Source organism: Bipolaris oryzae (genome assembly GCF_000523455.1).
Source record: "Bipolaris oryzae ATCC 44560 unplaced genomic scaffold scaffold_350, whole genome shotgun sequence".
Taxonomy (NCBI): domain Eukaryota; kingdom Fungi; phylum Ascomycota; class Dothideomycetes; order Pleosporales; family Pleosporaceae; genus Bipolaris; species Bipolaris oryzae.
In genome coordinates, this window is record NW_006911626.1 from 505 (window position 1) to 10,385 (window position 9,881).

General features: G+C 41.7%; 3 protein-coding genes across 3 annotated transcripts; 2 read left to right on the top strand and 1 right to left on the bottom strand.

The window, feature by feature from the left end:
• Positions 1 to 549: 549 nt before the first annotated feature.
• On the bottom strand, positions 550 to 876 carry COCMIDRAFT_10238 (uncharacterized protein; the record flags this gene model as incomplete). The annotated part of the gene is made up of 1 exon (XM_007695564.1): positions 550 to 876. One exon carries the CDS (start codon positions 874 to 876, stop codon positions 550 to 552), a length of 327 nt encoding a protein of 108 aa, XP_007693754.1.
• Positions 877 to 2,173: 1,297 nt separating this feature from the next.
• COCMIDRAFT_110737 (uncharacterized protein) lies at positions 2,174 to 2,425 on the top strand (the record flags this gene model as incomplete). The annotated part of the gene is made up of 1 exon (XM_007695565.1): positions 2,174 to 2,425. A coding segment is annotated over one exon (252 nt), but the record flags the coding sequence as incomplete, so codon positions are not given.
• Positions 2,426 to 6,948: 4,523 nt separating this feature from the next.
• Positions 6,949 to 7,368, top strand: COCMIDRAFT_110740 (uncharacterized protein; the record flags this gene model as incomplete). The annotated part of the gene is made up of 1 exon (XM_007695566.1): positions 6,949 to 7,368. A coding segment is annotated over one exon (420 nt), but the record flags the coding sequence as incomplete, so codon positions are not given.
• Between the last annotated feature and the right edge of the window lie 2,513 nt (positions 7,369 to 9,881).

Below are 9,881 nucleotides of genomic sequence, written 5' to 3' on the forward strand. Positions count from 1 at the left end.
TTCTGCCTCCTCCCGTTCCTGTTTCTCCTAATTCGTCCTCTTATTCTTAAAATGTCTGCTAATACCGATAAATTTAAAGAGTTCTAGAGTGTTAGACGGAGGAGGTAGCGGGCATACGATAGATCGAGGGACAACCATTTTCAGTAGATGTTGATTGATAAACGTGACGGAAATATTCTCGTCACTACCTTCCACACCAATATCGACACTAGGCTAGCCAGCGTATTCGGGTGCTTTGAAAACTTCTAGGCTGGGTGTGGTATTTGGATCGATATAGATATGTCCCACGGTCTGCTTGTTGGTCTATTTACCAAGTTCATCCGGCCAGTAGAACTTAATGTATAATGTCTAATGGTCATATTCTATGTCCTAACACCGGGTAAAATTAGATGAGTATATATTGAAATTAGCTAGCTTAAGGGTTAGCCTTTGGTCCTGTATGCCTCGCGTGTTATTCTGTTTAAGCTTGACCTATTCTCTCTCTACTTCATCTTCCCGAGCTTTATGATACTCAATCGCACGCTCGTGATCTTTGCGAAGTCTAACAAGTTACCTTTTCCGCTCTTCTCGCATCTCCTTATACTCTAGGTACCATTCCGCATCAGAACTAGCGTACACAGAATCCTCATCCATAAAATCGTGTTCGTCAAGATCGCATTCGCATTCTGAAGTATCCGAGGCACAGTGGCATGCACCACTACTCTCCAATTCCAGTTCTGAAATATCTTCATCAAAATCCTCTAGATATGGTCCGTAACTAGTCCGGCGCCCCTCGCTTTCGATCTCTCTAACAGCCACGACGCGGTAGACGCGTTCATACCAGAGAGGCAGCTTCTTCCGCAGCAGAGCGTTTACTATTAGGTAGAATTGAGGCATTTTAAACTCTTTAGATCTCTTACGTGCTCTAGAAGGCAACTATAGATAGGTTCGGAGTTAACGTGTTTGCAAAAGTTGGCAAAGTTAATATTGAGGTCTGAGGTTAGATTAGTTAGCACACTAAATTTGTTTCGGATCCATGATTCAGGAGCGGCCAAGCCGCCACCATGTGACCCAGTCTGAGCTGCCTACTCCCTTTGCGCAAGATCCTGCACGGACAGGAACAACAAAACTTCGCAGGAAGTACGTACTTCTAATAATTAAAGCATAGATATATACCCACTTCGCCCTAAGACTTTAGCAAATAATCTAGAATCTTGTTAGTTTTTGAATACATTATGGCGTCTCACATTTATTATTTAGTTGTTGCACTTTCGTGGTTGTAAGAACCCTTCAACTCCGTTTCCAAGACAATACAATCAGCCGCGTCGAGTGTCTTGCATTAGACCTCGCCCTCAATTGTTGCCGTAAAGACAATACGCATGAAAGGCTGGATCGAGCAGCTTTCTAAGCCAGCTTCAGCCCGGACGAACGATCTATCCCCACCGTTGCGCCTAACAACTACCTATCGCTGAAGCGGAAGCGTGTGACGTCTGCGCCCATAACCTATACAATGTCGGCACGCACCACCAGTCCCAAGCGTCCGAGGCGCGATACTGACACCGAAGTCCTGCCTACCCACAGCGTATCCGCGGCCGGAGCGGCTCCAAATACGAGCGCGCTCATGCTTAATAAGAGGAATATCTTTAGTCCGCCTAGCAGCTAAGCCGGCACTAGAAGCCCTTATTGAGCGAATAGCCCGTCCAGCGACAACATTGCTGTACGGGCTTCTACATCTCCTCCAATAACGGAACCGAGTTTAGGGCTGAAGACACCGCCGCCGCTAAGAGTGAGGAATGTTATGGAGTAACTAGAAGATAGGTTAGACAGCGGTTAGACACCAGGGTGGCTGTAGGAGCTAATCGAGGAAGACTAAGACTTTAGATACTAAAGGATTAAGCTATATGCTTAGGGCTAGAGTATAGCGCGTAGCCTCTTGTATCTAGACGTTGGCGGCAATAAGCGTGAAAGACTAGTATATATGCTAGGTAAGGTGAAAAAGATCTAGCTAAATGCACGGGTGTGCTGGTCAAGGGGCCGCGACGAGAACGTGTGGTGCATAGATGTGATCTAGCCGCTGTTGAAACTCGCGATGAGCCTTAAAGGGGAGAAGAATTTCTGGCTTTAGAGCATGTAAGTAACCCTTTGCTTAATTATTAGCACTTAATGCTGATCTCCGAGCAGACAGTCCTAGGCAATCGCTACTAAATTCCTTTCCTCCGTCCCTAACGCGTCTAGAAAACCTCGCTCCCTCGATCGCAAAGCCGACTTCACACTCCCCTTCTCTCACATACTATCTCTAGGCTTCGAAGACCTATACGATCGCCTAAGAACCGCGGGCAACCCCATCGTAAGTCACACGGCTAACGTATTTACGAAGACGACCGCCCTCTTCTCCTATATAAAGGTTAAGCCTGCCAGTAGCGATCACACGGAAGCTAAATACTAACTTAGCGTATAGATAGCAGCAAGTCTACGGAACAAGATGCAGCTTACATAGCGCGTAGGACTAGTAGATAAGAGCAGCCTAGTGAGAGCATGGTGCCGCTCTTGCCCCTATGGCGCGGCCTTTAGACGAGTATATATGCACTAGAGCTTCGTAAGAAAGAAATTAAATAATTACTCACTTAATAACCCTAGAAAGACGTCCCTAGATTTGTTAATTTATCTAATAGTTCAAGCAGTATAGATAATTAGACCTTCACTTCATAGTAATAGCGAGCTTGCTCTGCCCTATTACAATAGTGTTTTGGGTCGATAAGACTCCTAGTCTCAGTTACGATGTCATAGGTCCAGGTTTAGGGTACTTAAATCCTAAAGCTGCCTAACTTTATTTTTATCAAAGGGACACTTTAAACCCTAGCCGAAATAGACAAGATGCCAGATAGAATGGACCGCTCGCTGCTATTCACGTGCTAAACAAAATCCTCGCCGGAGCAGCCGTAGCCTAGCTTCAGCTTAATAAGGCTAAGAATAGAGGTCGTTTTTCTAGCAACTTATATAATGCTATTGTCGCTTTGCTAAACTAAGTTAACCTACTTTGCTACTACTGCTACGTTAACTACGCAAACCCAGATACCTAGCCTAATATTAAGAGCGCCGAAAATGGTTAGAATAGAAGCTTAGGTAGAAGAAGCCTGTCTATTTGTCTATTTTATAGTAAGTGAGACACCGGTGGATATACTTCGCTTTCTTTGTTACTAGCGCATATCTATAAGCGCAGCTAATATGAGTGCCCTACATAGCTATTCTAGTTTGTGGAGGCCTAGCTTGCTTAAGCTTTTGAACACCGCCTTAGAAGGCTAACGGAAAAGGCTAACCTATCTCCAACTATTAGAGATATTACGATATCGAACGCTTCTATTCCCCTATAATCTATAGCCACGCATCTTGGTTCGTCTAGTGAATACTAAAGTTGCATAAAGTTTATATTGTAGTAGGAGTTAGGCTTAAGATTTTCTTTCGAAGGTTGTTTATAGACTAGTCAAAACTTCTCTTTTAATTCTTATTAGAACTATTCTTAGAAGCTATAGCCCAACACATCGCCTTATGCTCTTTATAATAGGCGACCTAGCACGTCCGCCCGCAGTACATGACCTTATTGCACCTTCCGCACTGCATCAACTGCATAGGAACGTTTCCGCAATTCGCGTATTGGGCCAGTGCCGACAGCAGGCCCCTCCCATTTCCACTTCCGCTCTCTACCGCCGCTAACAAATCCTTAGCTATCTTTCTCGTCAACCTTAACACCCGCTGTTCACCTAAGCTGACGTGCGCCGCCGACCATGCGTTCCCTCCTAGGGAATAGAACCCCTCTGCGAGTTGCTCTTCCAGCTTTTCGAGTTAAGTTCCGAAACCGTCGAGAAGACTAGAGATTAATTCTACTAGAAACTATAGGATCTCTACTTCGTTTAAATCGCTAATTTTCTTAACTATAGTATCGCTTTGATGAGCCCCTATGATAGCAATATCCGATTCGTGCAGCCGTTAAATACGTAGGTATCGAAGGACGCTTCTTAGTAGCGGATTAGTGAGAGTAAGAGAAATAGTAGAGGTCGAATCGAGCCTAGCTGATAACTAGAGTTTGTGCTTTTACTTAAAAAATGGCGCTATAGGATGCGTCATAAGAACGAGATTATAGCTATTATTAGGATTACTAGGCACGATAAACCTATAGAGACGTAAAAGGCGATTGTTTAGAATAGGCCTATAATTGATAAAAACCTAGAAGAATACCTCTAGGTAAGCATACTAATTATATAGTAGTATTAGAAAATAAGATAGACATACCTAATCTCCCGATTCGTAGTTCTTCCTGGCAAGAATAGAGAGATTTCTAGACAGGGCATCGTAGGCGTGACACTGCTTAACCTCAGATGAGTGGTTCAACATGTCCGCGAAGGGGGCCAAAAGTCAAATTAAATCTCTATTAGGGAGCTGAAAATCTATCGCACGACTCTATACGGTGTAGAGAGCCTACTTATACTAAAAGATAGGAAGTAAGTATTAGTAACTAATTCATAGCATTTTTCGTGTGTTGTAATACCTATATCTTTGATAGTGAATTTGTTAGGTGGAAACAGTTTTTAATGTCGTCTAAATAGTCGCGCCACTAGTCCCCTATAATCGTCCTTAATCTAGCGATCTAGCTGCTTCGTGGTAGTGTAGAGCGAAGTTCCCGCGCAAACTTCTAGCTTAGTCTTAGTAAAGAAGATACTTAAAGTGTAGCTTATAAGTAGCGCCGCTATATAGCTTCGCAGGCCATCGTATCCCGACCCGCGCGATCTAATAAAGAGAATATACGTAACTAGGGTGTCATCGACAGACAAAGACGGCCGCGTAGAGCGAAGGGCCGGCCCAAGAAGAGGGTCAGCATATGCGTGTTTAACTGTCCAGAGAACGCTATATGGAATGGTGAGAATCTTTTCGCCTTCCTCGAATCGCCGCAGCGTTTTGACACCGCGGCCAGTATCCAAGAAGTCGGCAAGCTCGAGGCCGTTTAAGCCTAACGCTCTAGATTGTTTTAGCTAGTTTTCTATAGGATCGGACGAGAAAGTGAGTGTGTGCGTGAGGAGGCGAGGAAATTACTGTCCTGTGGCGGGGGGCTTTGTTACGTCGTGTGACGCAGGCCAAGGCATAATCATAGGAGCCTAGGCACTCCTACCTAATTAAAAATAATCTATGTCCCCATTACCTAAGCACCCGACCAAATAATAGCACTGCTCTATTATAACAAATAATTACAGTCACACTCTAAAAGTCTATGCCGCTAAGCGCTCGGGCCACCATCGCCACTTCTAAAGCCGGTTTAAAGTTGCAATATCTTAACCAAGACACGATAAAATTTAACTATTAAGTATTATTTAGTATTTAGTATATCTACTAGTTAATTACTTTTAAAATTATTTTATATATAATTAAGAATTAAAGGCGGCATTTTCCTTTTAATATATTAAGATTTGCTAACTTATCTAAAAGTGTCCTATTTTTATTAGGTGGGGATAGAGGAACAACGTGTATTAGTAATCTCGGGTAGCGGCACACACAGGAATATACAATCTGCTTTCTAGCATTAAGTTCATTATTTACACCTAAGTACGACACCGTGCACAACCACGCCGTGATTTCATTATCTGTCGGTTCACCACCTAATTTTTTTTACTAGTGTCCAGTCCTAATAAGAGGATATAATCTGTTCCCTTTTCTAAATTACCTCTCCTTTATTAGCTATTTTATAAATACTATCGCACCCTTTAGCTTCGTAAATTAGTCTATAGGTAAACTATCCCCCACACTAATATAGCAAAACTTTTGTTTTGAATTAGAATTAAACCTAAGTGGGTTGTTGCGTTACGCCCGCAGTAACCATGGGACAGATCACTAGCTGCTAGAAACCCACCTCCGCCATAATATCACCATGTCGCTCTCGGACATCCTTTCTATATTGAATATCCTCATTAAGCTGGGGATAGAGATTAAGACTCGATTTAACTCTCTTAACTAAGCTACCGACGACCTTCTGCTTCTCACCGCTAATCTTCGAGTTCTGTTAAAGGTGTTTAAGGAGCTAGAGAACGAGGATATTATTAAGACCTATTCGTTAGAGATTGTGGTTATACTAGATATCTTATAAGGTATTGCATAGTTATACACAAGCTGTATAAAGGCTCTAGGTATTGAACTTACTAGAGCGATAGCTATGACTTAGAAGATAGGGATAAATAGTAAAAAAATTACTAAGCGGGCGTGGACTTTTAGTAGGATCCCTAACATTCTCGCTAAAATTCGGCATAAGGCTAAATAACTTTATAATATGTCTAGTACATTGTCTATTTTATTTCTCTCTAACGTCTAGAAGCATTAGAGAAAGTCGAATAGGAAGGAAACTCCTAAATTCTCTATCGCAAAAAACACTACTCTGCACAAGAATCTACTGGACCTTGACTTCAGGATAGATTTCGCTAGCATCGACCGAATAGTAGGAGACCTTATAAATAAATGCAAACACCTTTAGCGATAGCTTAAGGAGGCTACTCTATTTCCTAACATATTAGTTATTTAAAGTTATTAAGCGCAGAACCTAGAAGGAGCATTGTTTTAGAAGGATCGATTCTAGAAAGATAAACTCAACGCCTTGGCTCTTCGCTATAAGGTAATAATTACGCTTAAAGCATCCTAAACCCTTTTCTTCTATTCTCTATGTCGCTATAATATACTAATATGTCGCTTTCTTAATAGACGTTTTATGTTTCTTAGGCACGCTTCGTACACGAGGTAGAATCGTCTTTCCTTCTTAAAATAATACTAACTAGGATTTTTAAAATAGGAAACATTAACCATATTCGTCTATAAGGGTCTCGTTACTCTATTAACTAAAACGGCATACGTCGTCTTTCTATAATCTAGCCTCTCTAGCTCCCGGCTCTTTAATCCACTCTTGATCCGCTGTATAAGGGCTACGTTAAACCTTAGGACTATTTTAAATTAATTTATAACACCTCCTTATCTAATATACTAAGAAGTCTGGCCCTTAAAAGCGCAGGCTATGGTACGCTTGTTAAATGTGAAAGAGCGTCTGGCGATCTTACCTTACCGGCGGAAATCGAGTCTCTATCTGCTTACATTAGGTGGATATCTGCTCAAATTATGGCCGTTCTAATACCTAATGAACTTGGAATTGTTACTAGACAAGAGGTTATGGAATTAAGCAGCGATACCCTCTTTAGTTACTTTAATAAACCTGCTAGAGACGTTCACGTTTACGTTCGTTATCTAGAAACTAGCCAAATCGAGCGCAAGAGTCTCTTAAAGCAAGTCTGTCCGATTAGAGGCATTTCTGTTAGTGCTGCGTTATCTATCTGGCATGAGCTAGACTTGGGCGATTATGCCTAGAGCAGCGAGCTTTATATTACTAAGTTTAAGGCATGTTACGGTAGAGAGTATATTATTGCGGCATATAGCGGTTCAACTTCTGTCCTATTCTCTACGAGGCCTCTTAAGACTTTATTCAACAAAATATTACACGGCAATAATAACTCCTTAAGTTCTGCCATACTAGAGTTTAACTATACACTTCTAGGGTCGTCGAAGGTATTCATCTAACCACTAAAAGTTAGCGAGAAGGTTCAGGTATGTACCTCCCTAGAACACCGCGTAGTGTATCTTTTAAGATGCGATTCTTATTCTGTAAATGGCTAGATCGAGTATAATAGGTTCTAGTACGATTCAAAAGTTACGGTAGTGGACGGTAACGAGATTAAGTTTATTAATTAGGACGATTTACTAAAAAAAAACGAAACTAATATCACATAAGCTCAGGATAGTAATAAAGTAGATAAGAAAGATGATAGTAACCTGTTCTTTCCCGAGGAGCAGTTGACGCAACTTGGGAAGGGCATGCGGCGACTCTAGCGACCATGGCGGAGAAACATTATTAGGTATAACGTTCGACCTTATCGTTGCTTCTATGTCAGCGACACTGTTAAGGCACCTGTTATGTACCTAGATTTCTGATACCATTATTATGTTACTGATAATTTATAACTCTACCTTCCTGCTTAAATCGTTGACGTCTAAGGTGACTAGTATATAATCGAATTTAGTCTAGCGCTCTCAGTTTATGGCTGGTAGCTAGGGAGAATGCTAAAGGGCAAGTAAATATACCTAGTGCCGGGGTTAGGCGTTAAGGTAGAAAATCCCTTCGACTTCTATCGCGTGACGTTAGGTATGGATCGGGTACGTCCTTTCATTGTGGGACCACGACTAGTTCTAGGTGTTTAGTCCGCGAAGCCATCTAGGTAGAGTTTATTTTAGGGCCTTTATCTCTGCGAACTTGAGGATCTTTTTAAGGAAAGTCTTTAGAATAATGACCGCGATAATAAGCGAGCGGATAGTTAGAGAGGTTAGAGCCTATCCGCGAATAAGGAATAGCTGTTATCGTATACTCTTAGCAGGTTATAGAAGCACCTTTAAAGCAGCGGCAATCTAGACAATAGTGATATCCTTTAGAGTGTACAGTGCTATAGCGTTGCTTACTTCGCTTGCTACTACCTCACGGATTATACTAAGCCGTTTAGGGGCGGGCTGGTGTTTAGTAAGCGGAACGATAGTAGACGGCTCGCTTAAGGCATAATAACTATATATGCTGTGATAGCGCGCGAGACTCGCGTACCCTTCGGCATGCCTAACGGTGGAGAATAGAGCAGTGACGCTAAGAGACTCAACAGAAGCACATCAAAGCAACCTAAATATCCTTTGCTAAATATATCCTTCTCTAAGAACATAATTAGTTTTAGCCTAAATAAATAACGAAACTAAATCTTACTAATTAACTAAGTTAGATAAGCCTAGGGCGGCGAAAGGATGAGCTACGAAGATCTTAAAAAGGCAAAAGCGGAGCGTGCTGCGAAAAATACTGTAAAAGAAGCTATAAAGGCTTTAGAAGCGGTTAAGAAGGCTCTAATAGAGGCTAATAACGCTAAGAAAGAGGCTAAAAGGGTTGTAGACGTAGGTAGAGGAAGCTATTACAGGCAAGAGTACACGTGGCTAGAAGCGTAAACGTCCTATAGCAGTAGATGCGCCAGAGCCAAAGGCCATGGTGCCGCGAGGGATCGAGGCGTTGAAGCCGGTGGAGTGAGGAACGGGTTGCGCCAGTGACGCGAATGATATGAGATCATAGTACGGGCGCTGTAGAACGGGATTTATATACTAGTATACGATAAAGTAATAGAGTGAGTTACACCCTTTATAGAAAGTTCAAGCTAGTAGAACTCTAAGGTAGTGAAATCGTAAGTTAGTTTAAATCTTTAAGTATAGAAGAATAATAGTTAAACAATTATCTTTCGCTAGACTGTTTATATTTACTTAAACTCGATATTATTAATTTGGACTCCCTAGGACATTTCCTTCGTCTTTAGAGCGGTCTCTAGATTTCTGAATCTGCAGCGGTTGCCGTACGTTCTTTTATTCCAAATCTAGTCCTTGCTCCGCCTTCTTATCTAGTTTTAAATTAATCTAAGCTAAAATAATATTACACACCTCCGCCACTACCTCTAAGAGTAAGAAAATAGTAATAATTTAACTAAACGTCTACCTTTTCTCGTCCTCGCTTAGATTATTATAGGAAATAGTAAGCTTAAGCATTAGGATTATGTAAAGGTTAATTAGCGTCTAGGCGAATATATATCTAATATTGTGCTGGCTAGGCATCTACTTCTACGTATTGTTGATAGGTAATTAGCTATCTTTAATAGTGATTTAGCTAAAAATGTTCTTCGCCATCTTGATATCCGCTTTCTCCACTAGTCAGCTCTTTGTAACGGCGCAGGCAAGGCTACTCGGATCAGTATCGGCAGTAGTGTCACTCAGAGGCATATGGGAGTGCGTGGGACATCAAAAGAGCCTTG